The sequence below is a fragment of the Schistocerca nitens genome, chromosome 11 (genome assembly GCF_023898315.1).
Source record: "Schistocerca nitens isolate TAMUIC-IGC-003100 chromosome 11, iqSchNite1.1, whole genome shotgun sequence".
NCBI lineage: Eukaryota > Metazoa > Arthropoda > Insecta > Orthoptera > Acrididae > Schistocerca > Schistocerca nitens.
The window spans coordinates 160,543,318-160,567,796 of NC_064624.1; the positions used below are offsets into that span (position 1 = coordinate 160,543,318).

Sequence of the window (24,479 nt, forward strand, 5' to 3'; positions counted from 1 at the left end):
AGAGGTGGTTGTATTCTAACACCCAGTTGGAGTTTTTCTAAGAAATGAGGAAAACAATGTTTTTGTTTCCAACCACTGTTTTATTAGTGACGACCAAGAACATGACACTGGTTTTGTTAACTTTGTACAAAAAGAAATTACAAAGTGGCTGTCATTACATCATACTGACATTGACTCAGTTCACTACTTTACAGATGGTTGTGCTGGGCAGTACAAAAATAGAAACAGTTTTAAAAATTTGACTGAACACTTGAGAGACTTTAATTTGAAGGCCCAACACTCTTTTTTTTCAACAAGTCATGGGAAGTCAATTTGTGATGGCCTAGGAGGAACTATTAAGAGAATTTTAAGGAAAGCCAGTCTACAGCTTTCAGACGAAGAACAAATAATGACAGCAATCTATGTGTACGTACAAGTTTTGTGGAAAAAATATTGAAAACCTTCACTTTCACTTTATTGACAAAAAAGAATCTGATTTGCTACAGTTAAAACTAGAAAAACTGTTTTTCAGCAACCCGAACCATTCCTGGAACAAGAAGTTTTCATAACTTCAAACCACTTCCAACAAACAACCTTGAAATTAGAAGGACTACAGATAGTGTAAAACCCTCCTTAGCCTTTTCTTTCCATTCCTCTGGTTGGGTTCGTGTTGAACCATACACAAATAGCTATGTGGCTGCAAATTACGATGGTAACTGGTACTTTGGACTGGTAAAAACAATGTTCAATGATTAAGAAGATGCAGAAATTCTATTTGTACATCCTTCGGGACCAGCTGCATCATTTTATTGGCCTGAAAGAGAAGATTCTTGCATAGTGCCTTTGGAGCACATAGTCTGTGTAGTAGACGCACCTCAATCAAGCGGCACTGGAATAATGTATTACTTCAAAAAAGACTGTATCAAAAGAACTGAAAGCTCTTGGATGAAGTGGAAAAACAGTTTGAATCAGCATTAATGTTTATGAAAATGACAAAATTACTCAAAAAATTCAATGTTTCAAGCAATCAGTTGGGTTACACATAAGTGTCGTAAGTACACTATCTTTGTACATAATTCTAATGTAATCTACTGTAATTAATAAACATGTTAAAAAGCCATCATTATTATTGTTTTATCAAGTAGCCTATATGTTTAAGAGTAAATTAAAACAAATTTGAGCATTCTATCAGTTCTGAGACTATAGTTATTGCAATTCTTATAAAACAAAACATCCGTAAAAAAAAAAAAAATAAAATAAATAAAAATAAAATAAAATATACATATATATTTTTTCATAGAAAATATTAATATATTTTAATAGTATCATTTTTATCTTCAAATATGTATAATAAATAAACTTGCTGCAAAAATTCATGATGTTATCTAAAAGAGTTTTTAAGATAAGCAATTTTAAAGTTTTGAATACAAATTAAATTTACCATTTGCGAAGGTTCGGAAAACGCAAAACATGAAAACTTTAAAAATTTATAAAAAAAACTATAAGAGATACAGCAAAAAAAAAATTTGCAGGTGTTGTCAGGATGGCATTAGAAGCATTTGAGCAAAATTTCATGAAAATCTAAGGAGATGGGTGTAAAATTTATTTTTTATTGGGTGATTTGATATGGAATGACCCATTCTGCCATAAATTATATCAGTGTTTTCAAACTATGGAAAATTCTGGATGGAATACAACAATATTATGAAAAGGATCATTGCTACTGACAATATAGTGGAGATGCTGAGTCATATTAGTTACAGGTATCTGTCAAATGAAAGCAGCAATACACAAGATTTAGTATTCAGACAAATTCTGCTGTGCAAACAATATTTCAAACAAAGCAATGTGGTAATTACAAACATGTTTCACCAGTGGCTGGAGCAATACAGTAAACACCCCAGTATTCTTCTGAAAAGGTCATCCACAATTTGAATCTGTCGCTGTCACAATTTCATTCTAGGACTAGTTTTGTGTGACTACATTACTATTTACTCGATGTACTAGAATATTTTTCGGTTATAAAGAATGGGAAAAAGTTCTGAGAATGTATAAATACTAATTTAAAATATATTCCTTGCAATTTGTTCGAACTGCATGGTATTCTCAAGGCAGAAGGTAAAAATTATCATAACAACTACTGCAAACGGTGCTGGAAACATAATGAATTTTAGTTTGCTACAGTATATTTGTAAACATGTCAAATGAAAAATGACAATCTCAATGAAAATTACCTTGGCACTTGTGAGTTGTTGAACATCTATTTGTGGCATTCAGGTCCGTGCAAAATGCCGTAGTTGCCTGTAAGATCAGTACAAACACACGCACTGTAACTACTGTCACCAACGTCACACACTTGCTGGGTAGTATTAGAAGTGGACATCTAATAGCAACGACAAAGAGTCGTAAATCAGATAGGTGGGAGGTATGCGCTAGACAATAGTCAGCCTTATATTTCAGCAAGGCACACTCCAGCAGTACAAATCTGAGGAGTTGAATTTTACAAATCAGTTACATGTTCTTCTCTGAGAGTCAAACGAAATTAAAATTAATGAAAGATATGAGTGGAAATGATAATTACCGTGTGTCCTTCGAAGAACTTTGTTTAGATTTTGTTTTGCTATGAACTTACATTTTTCTCGTTTTTCTTTTGTTTTACAGTGATGCCAACGTAAGCTGATTGACTGGAACCTCGGCTATGCAGTGGCAAACTCGGTAGTTGGTAAACATGGTTACATTACGGCAGACGGCCAGTATTTGCAGGAAAACGACGTGTTGAGGATTGTTGATAGCTCTTGGTGTTGTTCTTTGCTGTGATGGAAAACAAGAAGAAACGTGTGGTTGCTCCCTCCGTGAAAGAGAATGGCGTTGAAGAAATTTCCATGGAAAATGAGGTATCCACAAACACAAACGCGCCGGATATCTTGCCTGGATTTAAAACAATGGACGAGTTTTTACAGGTTAGTAATCGTATCTTAAAGAATTAATTTGCTATTCATGTCAGCCAAATTACATGATCACTATATTTGCATTTTAAGGCCATTGTCCATTTCAGTAACGATGTGTCTGTAAAGTACTGTTTGCTTTTCAAGGCAAAAGATTATGGACAAGATTGTGTGGACAATGTCATTTAACTGAGAATTGATTTAATAAACGATGTATGTCAGTTTTTGTGGCAAAGTAATTTTTGTAACGTATCTACCCGAATTTTCGCCCTTGTTGCCGTACTAGTTGCTATTGATCGATCTCTCTGTGTGCATATGGTACTACTTCATAGTAATACCGGCAATTATGGTATTCCTATCCATTGTTGATGCGGAAGCATCCCCAATAAAACGGAAAATGCGCCGGAAACCAACATTACAGATGGATAAATCCACCTAAAATCATAGAGAATAAATCAGTATTAATAACGCCCAACATGAACAACAAATGTATACGTAAGCTAACGAATCTTGCTATATGATCTGCAGCAGTTATTGAATGTTTCAATTAAACTCAGATCTTGGGAGAAAGAATTCTTACTGCGAGAATATTAGGGGTCATATATTATATCTTCAAGTCAGTACTCATGAATCATTTGTTTAACTACAGTTTTGTATGAGAGTCATTTGTTCTGATTAATGTGATAAGCTCAGATTCTCTCTGGCATTAGAAGTCGATCTGAGGAGGATTGATGAAGTTATCTTGCTCTCGTTACAGAGGCGGTTACAGAACCAGTATCCACACCTCCATAATAGGTTTTATTGTTATTTTTATTTGTGTTACACCTTTTATCAAAATGCTGCTCCATTTTTTAATGGAGTCTTTCATTGTATGATAACAGTAATCTCTTTAATCTCCTGTCAGTTTATTGTACAGTTTTATTCCTTGGTAGCATAAGTTGAAAATGAATGGCCACTGCGGAACTATACCCTAGAGCAAAGTGGACCACCCAGTGGTATAACATGCAGCCGAACATAACATACTTGATTTGAGTTACTGCTTCACGACCTGGACCATCTGGATCCTTCCCTCCACCATCAGCTTTTCTAAACTCACAAATGGGAGTTACCGTTAGAGCACATCCTCCACTCCCAAAATCATCCCAACCTCAACCTATTATAACCTGTCAGATGTAGAGGTAACTTTGGGTGTACCCCAGGGAAGTGTGTTGGGACCCTCATTGTTCATGTTGTAGAGAATATTAATAGTACTGTCAGGCTATTTGCTGATGATGAGGTTGTCTATAATGAATTACCATGTGAAAGAAGCTGCACAAATATTCAGTCAGATCTTAAGATTTCAGTGTGGTGTAGAGATTGCCAACTTGCTCTAAATGTTCAGAAATGTAAAATTTTGCACTTAACAATACAAAAAACCATAGTATCCTATTACTGTAATATCAATGAGTCACTGTTGAAATTGCCCAACTCATACAAATACCTGGGTGTAACGTTTTGTATGGATATGAAATGGAATGATCACATAGGTTCAGTCGTGGGTAGAGCAGATGGTAAACTTGTGATGGTTGGACTGTTTTTGGGGGAGGAGACCAAACAGCGAGGTCATCGGATTAGAGAAGGATGGTGAAGGAAGTCGGCTGTGCCCTTTCAGAGGAACCATCTCGGCATTTGCCTGGATCAATTTAGGGACATCGGGATTGCCGGACGCGGGATTGAACTGTCGTCCTCCCGAATGCGAGTCCAGTTGGTAGACTTGGTTTTGTTGGTAGACTACTGAGGGAAATGCAGTCGATCTGCAAAAGAGATTGCTTATAAATCACTCATACGAATAGTTCTGGAACAGTGCTCAAGTGTGTTGTTCCCATACCAAATACGACTAACAGGGGGTATTGAATGTATACAGAGAAGGGCAGTACAAATGGTCACAGGTTTGTTTAATTCATGGGAGTGTGCCACAGAGATACTGAAGGAACTGAACTAGCAGGCTCTTGAAGAGAGACGGGCCCAAGACAGTCTATTAGTAAAAATTTCAAGAACCAGTTTTAAATGATTACTGTAGGAAATGCTACAACTCTCTACGTATCGCTCACACAGGGATCATGAGGATAAGATTAGAATAATTACTGTACGCGGAGAGGCATTCAAACAATCATTCTTCCCATGCTCCAAACGTGAATGGAACACTAAGAAATGGTAATAACTGGTACAATGGGATGTAACCTCTGCCATGAACCTCACGGTTGCTGCAAAGTATAGATGTAGATATATATGTTATACACATGTCAACTTTATTTTTGGAACATGTGAATTTTATTTCAGTTGACATATTTACTAGCAACAAGTATAGAACTGTGGATTGTCTTCAAATTCATTACTTGTCTAGAATAATTCGGTTCACTTTCTTCGCACTGTTTCGTAAATATCTTTTGCCAATGCAGCTATATATGTCCACTTATTTCTTTTTATAGTCTATTGATTTTCTGTGAAACACGCCACACTCACAAACTAAATTCCACGCTATCGTGACATCACACACCACAACAGCTTTACATCACGGGTTAAAGCTGACGGGTGGGATCGGACACTTCGGTCGACCCTCCCTCTTCTTATATGTTCGTAGCAGAGTCAGAACACCGACATTTCATCTGTCACCCGATTTATAGTGTGTTAATTTACCTGTATTATAACTCAGTCATCATTAATTATCTTCTTTATGCACAGGACCTGCAAAGCATTATCTCCATAGAACTGTACTTGGCCCTGGGAAGACTTGAACTCTTTTCCTCTGCAACTGTTATTGTTGGAAGGAAAAATGATATTTACTCTAATTGCGGAATGCATCATTTCGTCATTGACTGTCTTATATTTGTTTCAACGGCAGCACAGATCACAATTAATTCGTAATTTGGAGTAGATATAACTTAATCAAATATGACATCAGCCCAAAGACATGAGAAGAAGTAAGTGACATTTTATTTTAGTGCTTCCATTGATCATTGCTGTTTTAATCCTTGTAAAGGGTGTCTGCTTCTTGACAGTCAAGACACCACCCACCCGTGACGCTAAACATAAAAGGCCCTGCTAATAGCAGCTGACTACGTTTACTCGCTGTCACACCTTGCCAATTACTCAAACTGTACAACTCTCTGTTAACTCGCCGTCACACCTTGCCAATTACTTGAAACTTCACACCTCTCTGTTCAACTCTGCATAAACGTGAAACAACACAACTGCACACAATGTGTTTCATGACTTAATCACTACCTAATACTACTTTTACAATTTTGTCATTATCATCTTTCCTTATCATAAACAGGCAGTGGGAAAAGTCATTTGCCAGAACAGCATGTAACACTACACTACACACTGCTGTGTTGAAACAGTTTTGTCAGGTTTAATGTATACCACTGTCTTTATAAAGCCTCATTACTAAGTGACATCGGCCAGGATTTTTGTAACTTGGATCCAATTTCTTGCTCATTTTCCATCACTTTCCTTGCCACAGATGCTGTATACTTTCACTCAGTAAGGTAGAGGCACTAGTCTTTGACAGTGCCCCAGTTTTTGAGACTTATCTCAGTATTTGTTAAATGTTAATGAAAGTAAAACCATTGTCTTTGGTGTGGATATTGGAAAATTTTGTGCCTTACTATATGGCATCATTGTAGATTAGTAGCAGACATACTCAGCTGTTTCAGAGAAAAAATAAATTGTGACATGATTGTTAATGTTCTTATAGTACATCTACATCCATACTCTGCAAGCCACCTGACGGTGTGTGGCAGAGGGTACTTTGAGTACCTCTATCGGTTCTCCCTTCTATTCCAGTCTCGTATTGTTCGTGGAAAGAAAGATTGTCAGTATGCCTCTGTGTGGGCTCTAATCTCTCTGGTTTTATCTTCATGGTCTCTTTGCGAGATATACGTAGGAGGGAGCAATATACTGCTTGACTCCTTGGTAAAGTATGTTCTCAAAACTTCAACAAAAGCCCGTACCGAGCTACTGAGCGTCTCTCCTGCAGAGTCTTCCATTGGAGTTTATCTATCATCTCTGTAACGCTTTCGCAATTACTAAATGATCCTGTAATGACGCGCGATGCTCTCCGTTGGATCTTCTCTATCTCTTCTATCAACCCTATCTGGTACGGATCCCAACTGGTGAGCAATATTTAAGCAGTGGGGGCAAACAAGTGTACTGTAAGCTGCTTCCTTTGTTTTCGGATTGCATTTCCTAAGGATTTTTCCAATGAATCTCAGTCTGGCATCCGCTTTACCAACGATCAACTTTATATGATTATTCCATTTTAAATCACTCCTAATACCTATGGGTGACTGGAATTCGAGTGTACGAAAAGGGAGAGAAGGAAACGTAGTAGGTGAATATGGATTGGGGCTAAGAAATGAAAGAGGAAGCCGCCTGGTAGAATTTTGCACAGAGCACAACTTAATCATAGCTAACACTTGGTTTAAGAATCATGAAAGAAGGTTGTATACATGGAAGAACCCTGGAGATACTAAAAGGTATCAGATAGATTATATAATGGTAAGACAGAGATTTAGGAACCAGGTTTTAAATTGTAAGACATTTCCAGGGGCAGATGTGGACTCTGACCACAATCTATTGGTTATGACCTGTAGATTAAAACTGAAGAAACTGCAAAAAGGTGGGAATTTAAGGAGATGGGACCTGGATAAACTGACTAAACCAGAGGTTGTGCAGAGTTTCAGGGAGAGCATAAGGGAACAATTGACAGGAATGGGGGAAAGAAATACAGTAGAAGAAGAATGGGTAGCTCTGAGGGATGAAGTAGTGAAGGCAGCAGAGGATCAAGTAGGTAAAAAGACGAGGGCTAATAGAAATCCTTGGGTAACAGAAGAAATATTGAATTTAATTGATGAAAGGAGAAAATATAAAAATGCAGTAAATGAAGCAGGCCAAAAGGAATACAAACGTCTCAAAAATGAGATCGACAGGAAGTGCAAAATGGCTAAGCAGGGATGGCTAGAGGACAAATGTAAGGACGTAGAGGCTTATCTTACTAGGGGTAAGATAGATACTGCCTACAGGAAAATTAAAGAGACCTTTGGAGATAAGAGAACCACTTGTACGAACATCAAAAGCTCAGATGGAAACCCAGTTCTAAGCAAAGAAGGGAAAGCAGAAAGGTGGAAGGAGTATATAGAGGGTCTATACAAGGGCGATGTACTTGAGGACAATATTATGGAAATGGAAGAGGATGTAGATGAAGATGAAATGGGAGATACGATACTGCGTGAAGAGTTTGACAGAGCACTGAAAGACCTGAATCGAAACAAGGCCCCCGGAGTAGACAACATTCCATTAGAACTACTGGCGGCCTTGGGAGAGCCATTCCTGACAAAACTCTACCATCTGGTGAGCAAGATGTATGAAACAGGCGAAATACCCTCAGACTTCAAGAAGAATATAATAATTCCAATCCCAAAGAAAGCAGATGTTGACAGATGTGAAAATTACCGAACTATCAGTTTAATAAGCCACGGCTGCAAAATACTAACGCGAATTCTTTACAGACGAATGGAAAAACTAGTAGAAGCCGACCTCGGGGAAGATCAGTTTGGATTCCGTAGAAATACTGGAACACGTGAGGCAATACTGACCTTACGACTTATCTTAGAAGAAAGATTAAGGAAAGGCAAACCTACGTTTCTAGCATTTGTAGACTTAGAGAAAGCTTTTGACAATGTTAACTGGAATACTCTCTTTCAAATTCTAAAGGTGGCAGGGGTAAAATACAGGGAGCGAAAGGCTATTTACAATTTGTACAGAAACCAGATGGCAGTTATAAGAGTCGAGGGACATGAAAGGGAAGCAGTGGTTGGGAAGGGAGTAAGACAGGGTTGTAGCCTCTCCCCGATGTTATTCAATCTGTATATTGAGTAAGCAGTAAAGGAAACAAGAGAAAAATTCGGAGTAGGTATTAAAATCCATGGAGAAGAAATAAAAACTTTGAGGTTTGCCGATGACATTGTAATTCTGTCAGAGACAGCAAAGGACTTGGAAGAGCAGTTGAACGGAATGGATGGTGTCTTGAAGGGAGGATATAAGATGAACATCAACAAAAGCAAAACGAGGATAATGGAATGTAGTCGAATTAAGTCGGGTGAATGCTGAAGATTAGATGGGTAGATCACATAACTAATGCGGAGGTACTAAATAGGATTGGGGAGAAGAGGAGTTTGTGGCACAACTTGACCAGAAGAAGGGATCGGTTGGTAGGACATGTTCTGAGGCATCAAGGGATCACCAATTTAGTATTGGTGGGCAGCGTGGAGGGTAAAAATCGTAGGGGGAGACCAAGAGATGAATACACTAAGCAGATTCAGAAGGATGTAGGTTGCATGCAGTAGGTACTGGGAGATGAAGAAGCTTGCACAGGATAGAGTAGCATGGAGAGCTGCATCAAACCAGTCTCAGGACTGAAGACCACAACAACAACATAATACCTACCTCCAGATAATTTACAGAATTAACTGCTTCCAGTTGCTGACCTGCTATATTGTAGCTAACTGATAAAGGATCTTTCTTTCTATGTATTCCCAGCTCATAACACTTGTCTACATTGAGATTCAATTGCCATTCCCTGCACCATGTGTCAATTTGTTGCAGATCCGCCTGCATTTCAGTACAATTTTCCATTGTTACAACCTCTCGATATACCACAGCATCATCCGCAAAAAGCCTCAATGAACTTCCGATGTCATGCACAAGGTCATTTATGTATATTGTGAATAGCAACGGTCCTACTACGCTCCCCTGCGGCACACCTGAAATCACTCTTACTTCGGAAGACTTCTCTCCATTGAGAATGACATGCTGCGTTCTGTTATCTAGGAACTCTTCAATCCAATCACACAATTGGTCTGATAGTCCATATGCTCTTACTTTGTTCATCAAACGACTGTGGGAACTGTATCGAACGCCTTGCGGAAGTCAAGAAACACGGCATCTATCTGGGAACCCGTGTCTATGGCCCTCTGACTCTCGTGGACGAACAGCGCGAGCTGGGTTTCACACGACCGTCTTTTTCGAAACCCGTGCTTATTCCTACAGAGTAGATTTCCAGTCTCCAGAAAAGTCATTATACTCGAACATAATACGTGTTCCAAAATTCTACAACTGATTGACGTTCAGAGATATAGGTCTATAGTTCTGCACATCTGTTCGACGTCCTTTCTTGAAAACGGGGATGACCTGTGCCCTTTTCCAATCGTTTGGAATGCTACGCTCTTCTAGAGACCAACGGCACACCACTGCAAGAAGGGAGGCAAGTTCCTTCACGTACTCTGTGTAAAATCGAACTGGTATCCCATCAGGTCCTGCGGCCTTTCCTCTTTTGAGGGATTTTAATTGTTTCTCTATCCCTCTGTCGTCTATTTCGATATCTACCATTTTGTCATCTGTGCGACAATCTAGAGAAGAAACTGCTGTGCAGTCTTCCTCTGTGAAACAGCTTTGGAAAAAGATATTTAGTATTTCGGCCTTTAGTCTGTCATCCTCTGTTTCAGTACCATTTTGGTCACAGAGTGTCTGTACATTTTGTTTTGATCCACCTACTGCTTTGGCATATGACCAAAATTTCTTCTGTCAAGTCAGTTCGCAGAACTTTACTTTCAAATTCATTGAACGCCTCTCGCATAGCCCTCCTCACACTACATTTCGCTTCGCGTAATTTTTGTTTGTCTGCAACGCTTTGGCTGTGTTTATGTTTGCTGTGAAGTTCCCTTTGCTTCCGCAGCAGTTTTCTAACTCTGTTGTTGTACCACGGTGGCTCTTTTCCATCTCTTACGATCTTGCTTGGCACATACTCATCTAATGCATATTGTACGATGGTTTTGAACTTTGTCCACTGATCTTCAACACTATTTGTACTTGAGACAAAACTTTTGTGTTGAGCTGTCAAGTACTCTGAAATTTGCTTTTTGTTAAGATAGGCCTAGTTAGTAGAGACAAATGTTAAAAGTAAAACTAGTCTTTAATGCATAATGTGCAACATTTTCGAGTTAAATTTAGTAATAGTACTATGCTGGACTGGTCCATGATACTTTAGGAGTTAAAACAACTTGTTAAAAAAGATTAATCCCAGCTGTTAATGTTAAGGATGGGTGTACAAGACTGGTTCATTGTTTTCTGTGGCATTTCAGCCTTTAACATTGTCTGTCAATTACTAGTACTTTTTGTTATTTTTACATCAGTGTAAAGAATATGAGTGATAAAAATTTACTACTTTACGGATGCCTCTCTTGGAATTTCGTGTTTGCAAATGTTGGTTTCAGCCTTTGACCTGGTGTCAGTCAGTGGAACAACTGGCTCTCAATAACAGGAGCATTGGAAGAGATTACAATCCTGAGAAGATGACAAAAGCTTTGGAAGCTTTCCAGGCAAGCACCCTAATGGGTACGGTAACCAAAGAGCTTGATGTGTCGAGTGTGACATTGTATTATAAAGTAAGATAGCAAAAGTCCCTGTTGCATAACTTTGGTCCATCTGTTATACTTACTGAGGATTGGGTAAATGTTCTATTCCACTGGCCTTTGTCACCTGCAAATGTGCACTTTATTTATCGTGTTAGAAGCAAATTAAAAAAAAAAAAACAATATTAGATACATTACTACATACATAAATACATTATAGTTTATAAATTAAACTAGTCAAGAATGGAATAAATGATTAGACACAGATTGTGTTGTCAAACATAAGGTAATTTTAATGCCCAAAAGTTTGCAACGTCCATTGCACTTTGTGTAGCGTTTACGAGGTCCTCCATGGTGCACACAGTTGGAGGTAATGTGCATTGTAGTAGATGTGTTGAGGTCTGCACGGCAGCTCCGCAGTCACGCTGGAGAGAGTCCACCTGGAAGCCCCACCCCTCCAGATTACTCTTGGATCTTGTGACAGAAGAACGCAGGCGGTTGAGTGATTTCCAAGTGGACCATTTCTCTGTGTGGCCTGGGGGAAGAACTTCTTGCGGGATCAGCCACTCCTCCAGATGCTGGCATCTGACCTGCCATCTCTTCTCCCGGTGTCGATGTGGAGTGTCAGCGAGTGGTTCTGTACTGTGAAGGAAGCTCTTTCTAGACACAAGTCTTTGCTGTGCCGGTTGGTGGCCACATAGTGGGTGGGCTTCGGATGTTAATGCCTTCTTCATTTCACTCCGTGCTGCTGTATCCCGTCGGATGTCCGGGGGGGCTGTGCCGGATAAGCAGTACAGTTTTTCCACAGGTGTGGCTCTTAGACAACCCGTAGTGATACGACATGTCTCATTCGGAGGAACATCAACTTTCTTTGTATGTGTAGATCTGCACCATACTGGGCAAGCGTACTCAGCTGCAGAGTAGTAGAGGGCTAATGCGGATGTGCGCACTGTGTCTGGCTGTGCTCCCCATGTTGTTCCAGTCAGCTTCCTAACCACATTGTTCCTGGCAGCCACTTTTTGCTTTGTTTTTAAGCAGTGTTCCTTATATGTAAGAGCACGGTCCAGAGTGACTCCGAGGTATTTTGGAGTCTTGCAGTGTTCTAAAGAGGTTCCTTCCCAATCTATCTGCAAGGTTCTACTAGCCTGTCTGTTTCGGAGGTGGAAAGCACAGGTCTGGGTCTTAGAAGGATTTGGTTTCAATTGATTGTCCCTGTAATAGGCAGTTAATTCTTTCAGAGCATCAGTTAGCTTCCGCTCCAGCCTCTCAAAGCTGTGATCTTGTGCTGTGATTGCTCGGTCATCTGCATATATGAAGCTTTGTGTTTCTTCTGGTAACGGCTGGTCATTAGTGTATATATTGAAGAGGGTGGGTGCCAGTACACTGCCCTGTGGCAACCCATTTTTCTGCTGCCTCCATCTGCTTCTTTGTCCTTGATACTCCACAAAATATCTTCGGTTCTGCAGAAGATTTCTAATTAGACAGGTTAGTTTGTAGTCCTTGGTGAGGTTGTATAGCTTCAGCAACAAGAGTCTGTGGTTGACAGTGTCGTAGGCGGCTGAAAGATCTATAAACACCGCTCCTGTTATCTGCCGCCTTTGGAAGCCGTCCTCTATAAGCTGTGTCAAATTCAACACCTGTGCTGTGCAGCTCTTCCCTTGTCTGAATCCTGCCTGTTGAGGGATCAGTAATGGTTCTATCATATCTGTAATTCTTTGGAGGATCAACCTTTCCAATACCTTATACAGGTGGCATAGGAGGGAGATTGGCCTATAGCTTTTGGGGTCATCCCGGTCTTTCCCTGGTTTATGTATAGCTATAATTTTTGCTTTCTGCCAAGATTTTGGTATCTTGCCGCTCTTGACACAATTATTCATTAGCTCGAGTAGCCAGCACTTTGCGCCTGGACCAAAGTTCTTGATCTGTTCACTTCTTATGTCATCTACCCCTGCTGCTTTTCCGACTTTGCACTTATTTAGAGCTGAGTCGAGCTCATTCAAACTGAATGGTCGAGACAGAGCGTTTCCCTCTTGTTCGGGCTCCCTTTCCAGGGTACGTCTCCCGATTTTACTGGTATGGTCAGGTTTACCATTTTTCAAAAGCTGGTGTGCGATCTGGTCTGCCTTCACATTTGTATGCGTATTGGGTTGGGAGGGATCAGTGTTAAGGTGTCGTAACAATCTCCAGGCCTTTTGACTACTTCTACTCATCTCACATTCTGTCATCAGTTTAATCCACTGTTCTCTCTTCGCCTCAGAGATTGAGGAGAGAGTATTTTGCGCAGCCAGATAAGTCTCCTCGCTATAAGGGTTTTCTTCATATAGTCGATAGTATCCGTCCAGCAGAGCAGCTGTTTCAGGTGTCACACCCTGCAGATACATTGTCCTACACCCTCTTGGAATTGATGCCCGGGAGCAATGTTTGACAGTTTGAACAAAGCTGTCATACTCTTCAGGAATAGGTCGCACAGACTTAATCTCCTTGTCCAGCATCTTAGCAAATTTTTTCCAATCAGCTTTCTTGAAATTGTATCTCCGTTTGAAATTCACCTCCTGTGGCCTTATTGCTGGAAGAACTTGACACAGTAGTGGCCTGTGTTGCGTCTTTGGTATGGGCGAGCACACTGATTTGGAGCAAAGCTGTGTGATGTCTTCGCTCACAAAGAGGAGGTCAGGGTTAAAACCACGTTGCCACCTGCCACTGTTGAAGGAAGGGGGGTAGCTTGCTGTCATGTATAAGAGACAACCGGCAGGATTCAGCCCAGGAGAGGACTGCCTCCCCATTTTCGTCATCTTCAGAGTATCCCCACAGATGACTATGGCTGTTAAAGTCACCGATTACTACAGACGTCTTGCTGTTTTGGAAGTTCCTGGGTGGTGTGAAGGAAAATGCAGCCGAAGGGGGCTTATACACACAGGTAACCACGCAGTTACTCAGCTCCACTGAGATGACTTCAATGTTATTTTCTACGGTGCAGTGAGCACTGATTATCTGAAGCCCTGGTCTTACAAATATAGCACTTCCATACTGAGAGTGCTGTGTTTCTGCAGCTAGTTTCATGCCCGGTATTTTTGGTCGTCTGTCGCTCATCTCTGTGTGTCTCTTGTATACACAGGACGTCGCATTTTTTGTCACGGCATAGGTTGGATAACAGGTGTTCTTTGGCTGATGATATGCCTTCAATATTTATAGATATGATAGTTAAAGTTGGCTCTGATAAGGACCGTTTATTTACTCGCATGTTTGTTTGCTTCTGGTGTGAGAGAATCAGTCGTCTAGGTATACCTAGACGCCCAGGGGGCGTCCGGATGTGTAAGGCTTAGTTGTCAGGACACACCCTTCGTGGAGGCTTCTCTCATGCCTCCCGCAAATGTGCACTGTCCACTAGCAAAAGAAATGGACAGTGAACAGCAAATAATAAGCATAATCAAAAGAAAAAACACGTTTACTAAAGTAAGACAAGGCAGTACGAGCTATATATTACTTATGAAAAGGCATCCAGTTCTGTGTTACAGAATGGCACAAAACTTGGGAACTTTGCACGAAAAGATCACTGAGCAACAAATATGTAACTGGTTTGTAGAAATAGAATGGCATTTGGGGGGAAAATTGGAAACAGCAAATGACACAAGTAGGGATTCCAACTCAGATGAAACTGCACTTTTGTTTTTTGCAGCCTAAAGGGGAAAATTATTCACCTATAAGGGGAATGAATTTGTATACAGTGATGGCAATTCTGAGAAAGAAAATGTTACTGTACTTGTAACAACACATGCAGCTGATAAGCTTGCTCCTCTGTGTGTGTGTGTGTGTGTGTGTGTGTGTGTGTGTGTGTGTTTCCATTTCCTAAAATCGTGCCCTGAAATGAGGTCCATTCTATCTGGCATTGTGTTCACCACACCTAGAATAGCCTTTTGTTGTCCTCCCAATCTCTGCAATATCCTTGTCAGACCCTATACTCCTTCTGCACCCATCTGCCTGCCCTACAGCTCCTACCCTAGTGACCATCCCCACTGCAGGTCTTCCCAGTTTCACCCTACTACCACCAGCTGAACCAGCCCTATAACTGGGAAAACTTATACTGTCAAAGGGAGAGCCATCTGTGAAACAACACGTGTCATGTACCACCTATTATGCAAACACTGTTCGGCATTTTAGATCATCGTGACTACCACCAAGTTATCAGTTAGGATGAGTGGGTATAGTCAGGGGGTGTGTACCGGCAACACACAATATCCCGTTATAAGGTGTGCTCTACAGTATGACAGTCATGATCTCAGTGCCTGTTTCACCCCATTTGCCGTCTTGGTTCTTCCGGCACACGTAAGTTTCTCATAACTCTGCAGGCGGGAAGTGACATTTCAGCATGTCTAAGATTCTAGCCACCCACCCCATTCTTGACTCCATTTTGGTTTCCTGTATCTTGTATTTTCTGACCTGTCTATTTTCCCTCCTCCATTCTATACCACATTCAGTGCACTTAGCTATCCGTTCTTTTTAACTCCTGCACGCTCTGTCTTGTGTATTACCGTATTTTTCACCTTTAAGCTCTCATATTTTCAGATCTCGTCCTGTGTAGTCTCCAAGAGATCAGCCTTTCCATCTCATCCTGTCCTGTAAGTCTCTCCTGGCCTGGTGTTCCGGGTGACTTTTCCAAACTCATCCCATTTCTTAGACCTCACAAGTCCTTTTCCTTCACTCCTCTTTCTTCCCCTGCAACCCCTTTGGAGAAGGGGAGCCACTGGCTCTGTACAATTTGCAGCAATGTGTGGACTTACAAATTTAAATCACAATTATGACTGCACTAACCATTATCCCCACCCTCCCCATGTGTCCATGATAGACCGACCATTGCAGCTCTTGTTCAGTTATCTGAGGCAAAAACATGTCTTCCAGGTACTCATAGAATCTGGGACAACACATTCAACAACTTTCAGATTATCAGTTCCCCCAATGTTCTTAGTGTGCTGTTAGTTATTACACCAGGAATTCTCTCCCTCAAGAACACGGGGGATTGGGTGATACGAAAAAGTTGTTGAATGTGTGGTCTCATAGTCTATGAGTACATGGCAAATGTGTTTCTGCCTCAGTTAACTGAACAAGAAATCGAATGGCCTCTCATGTTTTTCATTGATGGACATGTAGGGGAAAGGGAGGCATAATGTCATAGCAGTCATTTGAACTTGCTAGTCTGTACAGTGTTGAAATTCTAATGAAATTCCATAAAGGCGTCACTCAAAACCCCCTCAGCCAATCATTTGAAGGAGCCAAGATATTTCTCGTCTTGCAGTCTCGTTTTGTTTCCTTTTGAGACCTTTTATCTAAGGTAACTTCTCACTCCATGTTTTATTACAAATTTACATCACAAGTTAGGTTGTAAAATAATTGCGTTGAAGGAGTGGTGGCAGCCTTATATTCCACTGTCGATGAATGCTTCATTGGACGTTGTCGCCAACTAACAACTATTTTTGTGGAATAGTGTCTAGGCAGGTACAATCCTCAGCCAGTGACTAATGTACATACCCTGAATTAAAATTTTTTGTTAATTTTTGCTGTTGTTTATGTGAACAAATATTAAATACTGACAACAAGAAGGTCTTTAAAGGGTTTCAGTCATTTTCACCTCAAAACAAGAAAAATAAATTTGACCATGTCCTGTTGTTGCACAGAATATTTTTGTGTATAGGAGTTAAGGATTTGCAGTGCTGATCGTTTCAACTGTCTCAGAGGAATAATGTTTCATATAACTTTAATAAGAAGACCAAAATTGCTGGAAAGGAGTGGGTTGTGTGTAGGTACAGGGTGAAAGACCCCTCTGAATATGGTAAAGTTAAAATTTATGAAACAGCAATAATGACAGAAACAAAGACCGACCATAAGTGTCGGCAAAGAGATTAATTAGTTGAGGTCAGGTGGCCAGGATATGCAGTGTGAGCCCACAAATAATATGTTGCTGTTGACAAAGATGAAAATGACTGTGAAAGCTGTGCCTAAAATTTTTTGAGTTAGCTTACTTTACTTTTTCTTGGTAGTAATAATGAATTTCTCATAAAAAGTAAATAGTATTTGTATTATGTAATAATTTTTTTATTCTCCATAAGTAAATTGTACTGTAAATGAGTTCTTTTTCTCCCAGTACACTTTCTCAGAGTTAAAACTGGGTTTTCTCAATTTGTTTAGACCTTTTGAGCTATCTGGCCATTGTGCCCTTCCTGTTGGGCACAATGGCCACTCTAACATTTTCCACCTGTGTGCTGTACCATTATTTAGACACTCATTCAAGTTCTGTCCGTAGAATGGTAAAGTGCTTACTGCAATTTTCTCTAACTCAACACACATTTTCATACCATAGAATAATGTAGAATCCTTTAAATCTCTGTTAACCTAACTGTCAATAACTGATGTATATGAATGTTAATAGCTGATACTGGTACACATGAAAATCTGGAATCTCAAGGATTTGTGCTGCCGTCTTTTTCGTGAGTGGTGCAAGCAGTCATAGGCGAAAAGTTACTCTTAGATAGCTTTTGATTAGATTCCTCAGGAATGGGTTGAGAATGTTTTAGGAAAGGCATAAATCTTCTCACAATACATGATGTTGGTTGTTCCCTGTGTGTCCATTCTTCAGTGTGATACATTTTCTGCAATGGTGGATGACTTGACAGATGCTTCGGATGCAGAAATTTGCATTTTGGCTGTTTGGGAACTGTTCCACCTCAAAATAACCTTACCGTTGTTCTGGAAATGCCTGCTGCAAAATGGTTTCATCGTCTAAGGAAGGAGCGAAGTAAGTGAATCCCATGTCAGGACAATAAGGCGGATGAGGCAAAATTAGACAGGCCAAAGCAGTAGTATGTGTGACTGTGTGGTGTGCAGATTGAAATGGGGTGTAGTCACAGACCAGAAACACCCCCGTTAGACAGCTTCCTGTGATGATTTGTCTTGACAGGCTCCCGTAACCTGGTCAGGAGATTTTGATAGTACACTCCTTTGTGACAGTCTGTCTCTTACTAGCATAAAATGATAGCACCATAATGTGGCAGACACCCACCCTGTCACCCACTTAAGGGGCTCCGGAACGCCCTATACTTGCAATGTTAAAATAACGCTTATAAATTACATCTTTCCTCACAAAGTATTTGAGGTAGGAAGTTGAACTTTTTACAGATTATTTATTTGAACTTTTTACAGATTATTTATTGGAATATGGGCTACAACTTAACACAGGCATTTTACAAAATTTTAGTTCAGTTATTAAAGATGATTTTTTTTCAATTGTAGTGAAAATTCACAACATTCTTTTGCAATTTTTTATTTGTATATTCAAAAATATACAGTTTTTTGGAAAAAGGCTGTGTTAAATTATGCAGAAGGTACTGTGTAACATTTACTGAAAGTTTGAAACAAATATGTTTGGAAGATCCTTAGAAAACATGTAATTAGTATGAGAAAATAAAAGTTTTGGGAATCGAGCGACAAAGATTGGATTTACTTTTTGGTGCATTCCAGGTCCATAGGATGGATTATCTTCATCCTCTGCAAACTCCTCCTCCAGCTTCCTCTTGTTCCTCCTCCTGTTTACTCCTGCTTGTATTTCTAGACTCTTTACAGCCCTGTCCGCAGCCCGAAGGCGTTCCTTGTCTAAAGCAAGCATCGCTCGTACCATGTTAGAACCTATCTTCGTTCCCATATTTCTAAATACCTTGCACCTTACAATGTTGCCATCATTGAAAGTCGCAACAGCATCATACACACCAAAGTGAAGTGTTTCTATTCCAACAAATACAGTCTTGGGGATTCTCAACCATATAACACTATTTACACTTTCATTGGGGTTTTGAGTTTTTCCGTGAATACACTTTTTCAACAGTTCAGGTGCTGCTAATTCTCTGAAAATAGGTTTTATCACCTCCATTATTGCATGAGGCAGACTACGCTTATGAGTGTACACTTCACCAGTTAGCAATCCTTTGTTATATTTACACCAACTGTCTTCTTCTTTGGGACACAAGCTATGTTGGGGATTTTCATCGTCTTTATTGTTTACAGTAATAACACATACCTTTGGCTTTCCAACATTTCTCCTTTTCTTAAAAGCCTTCAGAGGATTTCTAATAACTTTACTTTTACTCATTATTATACTTCAACAAAACAGAGACTCAAGAAACAGAATTAATTACGAATCTTTTCGAGATAACGACAGAGTAATTGAACATGAAAAAAATCGACAATCACACCAGCGATATATATTGAACCATCACAGGTTAGCCACAACACATACTTTATCTCACATCACTAAAATGTACCTGATGAACACGGACGTTAATAATAACACCATTTGACAGCAGTTTAACAGCGCCACAATGGGTCACGCCCATGTAGAGCACATTTCAAAAAAAAATTTAAAAGTAGTTGTAGTCTTCGGAATTGAATAAATTATATATCTATTAAAAGGTAATAGTCTGCAGATTCAGAAAACGCAAAAAAGTAAAAATTGAACTTTTCATGATTTTGAGCCTTTCCGGAGCCCCTTTGCTGCGTACCACATTGACCAATGATGGGTGGGTCTTGGCCACTTTTGGGTGATTCTATGGCGTTCGCTGCTTGCTTTGCTCCTTTGTTTTGGGGCCACCGTTATACATGCAGCACTCATCCACAGTGATTGAGTGGGTTAAGAACTCATCTATAAGGGGCATTCAAAGAGAAACAAATCCGAGTCTGGAATGCACAGACTGATGACAGGAGAGTAATACATGGTGTGTGTAACGAGGTGTGGTTCTGACCAGAACGTGGAAGTTCACAGCCCGTCGCTAGATGGCACTCGTGCGTGTCACGTGACTATATAGAGCTAGCTGCAGCAAGCATCAGTTGCCAGTCGCATTGCAAACATTGACTTGGAGTCAGCAAAAGAAGAGGAAAGAGGTGTTGTTTCTTTTCTGACAGCGGAAGGAGTAGGAGGAACGGACATTCGTAGACGAATGTCACAAGTGTACGGTGAACACTGCGTGTCCCTCGTTAGGGTCAAGGCATGCCACGAGCACTTCAGGGAAGGACAGGTGTCGTTAGCCGACGATTCGCAGTTTGGAGCACCTCACCGCATTACCGATTGCATTGTCCAGCTGACGGATGCACTCATTACCCGGGACCGAGTGACAGTGAAAGCCGTAGCCCCCATGGTCGGAGTGAGTGTCAGAAGAGTTCACACCATTATGAAGGACTCCAGAATGAGATTTTCAATCTGCAGCGGAGTGTGCGCTGATATGAAACTTCCTGGCAGATTAAAACTGTGTGCCCGACCGAGACTCGAACTCGGGACCTTTGCCTTTCGCGGGCAAGTGCTCTACCAACTGAGCTACCCAAGCACGACTCACGCCCGGTCCTCACAGCTTTACTTCTGCCAGTATCTCGTCTCCTACCTTCCAAACTTTACAGAAGCTCTCCTGCGAACCTTACAGAACTAGCACTCCTGAAAGAAAGGATATTGCGGAGACATGGCTTAGCCACAGCCTGGGGGATTGAGTGTCAGTACAGTAGAGCACTTGCCCACAAAAGGCAAAGGTCCCGAGTTCGAGTCTCGGTCGGACACACAGTTTTAATCTGCCAGGAAGTTTCATTATGAAGGACTGACTGCACTTGCGCAAAGTGTGTGCCCAGTGGATATCCCACAGTTTTCGACCACACCGGGAAGCGTGTCGGATGGCCCAATGTTTTGCTCATCTGCAGCACTATGCTCGGGAAGGGAATGCGTTCCCGGAACAAATGGTGGCTGGAGATGAGTCGTGGTGTCATCACTTCAAACCAGAATCAAGATGACAAAGTCTCCAGTGGAAGCATCCAGGGTCACCACCACCAAGAAAAGCCAAGGCCAGCCACACGAGTGCAGGAAAGGTTATGCTGACGTTCTTCTTTGACCTAGATGGCCCCCTTCTGATTCGCTTCCTGCACTGTGGGACAACGGTGTATGCCTAGTGTTGCTCACAAACCTTGACCACCCTTCGCCGAGCGATCAAATCAAAATGACCGGGCAATCTCACCCGTGGGGTCATTCTGCTCCACAACAATGCAAAGCCTCGTACGGCCAACACAGTCACGGCACTCCTGCATAAATTCAAATGGGAGATTCTTGGCGACGCTACATACCGTCCGGACCTCTCTCCTTGTGCTTACGCCATTTTTGGTCCCCTTAAAAAGACTCTGAGGGGCAAACAATTCACGTCAGATGACGAAGTCCAGCTGTACGTGCGGAACTGGTTAACATCGCAGCCCCGGGAATTTTATGAGACAGCAATTCACTGCCTTGCGTCGCAGTGGGACAAGTGTCTCAACAGCCAGGGTCAATACTTCTAACATACAGGTACTGGTTTCTGTAATTATGCCTTCAGCTCGTTTCTGTTTTAACGCCCCTTATAGATTGTCCTTAAAAAGTTGTAACATTTCCACTGTTACCTTGGTACAACAGGTTTACTGACGTATTCTTAAACCGTGGTTTAAGAATAAGTCGTGTAAGATTTTATAGCAGACTTCATAATTGTGCAGTGAGGGCATACTCTTTGCTTCATAATACAGTCGTTGGACTGCAGTGGCGCTCCATACATAGTAAAACATCTGTAATCTGTTTACAAGCCAAAACGGTTATTAGTAGCCTGCAAACAATAGTCTGCAGCTGTGGTCTAATGCATATGTGACTAGTGATGGGTTAACAAACATGTGCATTTACAGATTTTGTTGTTTTACAATGTTTGAATGTGTGTGCTCACACTGTGGAACGACGACACGAATGTATTTAACAGGACTGACAACGACATAAAAATGTGTCAGCTTACATTACATTGACATGGCTTAAAGCCATAATATGTAAGTAACATGGCGACATAGTTAAAATGTTTTGTGTAATAGGCATAACATTGAGATACATGTAAAATAATTTTTTAAACATTCTGTAATTTTCAGCAGCATTTGATAATGGCCTAAGGCAGAAATTGCAGTAGTGTGTAATAAAAACTAATAACAGTCACTGGCGTAAAAATGATGCCCTTCAAAAATTCTTGAACATTCTGGACAATTCGAGGAAATGATTTGGCCACCCATATTGACCAATATGAATTGCATTGAATATTCATGGGACGTGATTGGGAGATTAGTTTGTACACAAAATCTACACTGGCAACGCTTTTGCAGTTTTTTTTAAAACATGGCTGTCAATCAGTGAGTTGTATAATACAAAATTTTTGAAAAACACAGCCCTCAGTGCGAACACAATTAATATGTAACCTAGGTTTTGGTGTCATAAGGGACGCCTTCTTCGGACAGAATTAAAACTAAATGTTACAGCATAACGTACCAAAAAATACGAAAGCTGCAGTCATATCTGACAGCTTCAGATAGTTAAAACAGATGGACATGCTGGTATTTAACAATTTTTTCTTTAAGTCTTTATATTTAGATACAGCCTTAGATACCCAGAGAGGCAAAAATCTTAAGGTTTAGGGAAACATTCCACGTGGGAGAAGTTTATCAAAAAACAAAGATGATGTAACTTACCAAACGAAAGCGTTGGTATATTGATAGAGACACTAACAAACACAAACACACACACACACACACACACAAAATTCAATCTTTCGCAAACTCTTTGCCTTTACATATGTCTGCTTGTGTGTGTGTGTGTGTGTGTGTGTGTGTGTGTGTGTGTGTGTGAGCGCGCGCGCGCGCGCGAGTGTATACCTGTCCCTTTTTCCCCCTAAGGTAAGTCTTTCCGCTCCCGGGATTGGAATGACTCCTTGCCCTCTCCCTCAAAACCCACATCCTTTCTTCTTTCCCTCTCCTTCCCTCTTTCCTGACGAAGCAACAGTCATTGATTGACAGCCATGTTAAAAACCTTAAGATTTTTGCCTGCCCAGGTATCTAAGGCTGTATCTAAGTATAAAGACTTAAAGAAAAAATTGTTAAATACCAGCATGTTCATCTGTTTTAACTATCTGACACTGTCAGGTACGACCGCAGCTTATGCATTTTTTGGTACGTTATGCTGTAACATTTAGTTTTAATTTTGTCCGAAGAAGGTGTCCCTTGTGACACCGAAACCTATGTTACAAATTAATTGTGTTCGCGACTGAGGGCTGTGTTTTTCAAAAATTTTGCTTTTGCAGTTACTAACGGCTGTAGGGGCAGCACGGCTCGGTATATCTGCTGGGGACTTCCAACATCTTGTGTCTATGTTGTGTCGAGTTGCTGCACTATGCTAGGCAATAGAAGGTCCAACACGACATTAGGAAATATCCCGTGACTTTTGCCTCTTTAGTATATACTACATTTGTACACTCCCTAAAGCTGTTGTTGATGTGGTTGTGGTCCTCATCCAGAGACTGGTTTGCTGCACCTCAATGCTACTGTATCCTGTGCATGCTTCTTTATCTACAAGTAACTACTGCAACCTACTACATTCGTTGACACTACGAAATTCCTGGCGCTCATGCTCGATAGGAAACTCTCTCGGTCCTCCCTTGCATCTTACCTAGCAGCCCGCTGTACGCGGTCCCTCAATGTCCTACACGTCTTCAGTGGTACTTCCTGGGGTTCCGATCGAACCACCCTCCTCCGTTTGTACCGGTCCCTCGTCCGTTCGAAACTCGACTGTGGGTGCTTCGTTTATGCATCTGCACGCCCATCCCTTTTACACTGTCATCATCGTGGCATCCGTTTGGCCACGAGCGCCTTTTACACCAGCCCGGTTGACAGTCTGTTTGCCGAAACTGCTGAACTATCACTGTCCTACCGCCACGACTTTCTCCTCTGCAGGTATGCGTGCCGTTTGTCTGCCGTGTGTGGCCACACGTCCTGTGCCTCCTTCTTTGATGATTCCTGTGATTGTCAGTATGGGGGCTTCTCCCTCTTCCCTGTTACCTCCTAGAGTCTGCTTTCAGCACTTGCTATGGCAGATTAACTTCACACTACCTGCAGCTTTCCCGGTGGGTGTGAACCCTTCACCACCTTGGCTTCGTGAAGCGGCCCGTGTCGACCTCGGCCTTCGTTCTCTTCCTAAGGACACTACTCCAGCCTTGGTCTGTAGCCTTTACTTTCACAACCTTCGCACGGGGTCAGG

General features: G+C 41.0%; 2 protein-coding genes across 4 annotated transcripts in view; one reads left to right on the forward strand and one right to left on the reverse strand.

Annotated features, from left to right (window-relative positions):
• Window positions 1-2,624, reverse strand: part of LOC126213606 (transmembrane protein 98-like) — a 70,631-nt gene extending 68,007 nt beyond the window's left edge. The window contains exons 1-2 of one of the 2 annotated variants that reach the window (XM_049941460.1): window positions 2,561-2,624; window positions 2,214-2,464 (exon numbers count right to left, since the gene is read on the reverse strand). In XM_049941460.1, coding sequence (XP_049797417.1) covers window positions 2,214-2,239 — 26 coding nt within the window. In that variant the 5' untranslated portion in view covers window positions 2,240-2,464; window positions 2,561-2,624. The remainder of the gene's footprint in view (window positions 1-2,213; window positions 2,465-2,560) is intronic. The other variant, XM_049941461.1, reaches the window with a different exon arrangement.
• A 64-nt stretch (window positions 2,625-2,688) lies between these two features.
• The window catches only part of LOC126213135 (exosome component 10), a 234,195-nt gene continuing 212,404 nt past the window's right edge, over window positions 2,689-24,479 (forward strand). The window contains exon 1 of one of the 2 annotated variants that reach the window (XM_049940753.1): window positions 2,689-2,939. In XM_049940753.1, coding sequence (XP_049796710.1) covers window positions 2,796-2,939 — 144 coding nt within the window. In that variant the 5' untranslated portion in view covers window positions 2,689-2,795. The remainder of the gene's footprint in view (window positions 2,940-24,479) is intronic. The other variant, XM_049940752.1, reaches the window with a different exon arrangement.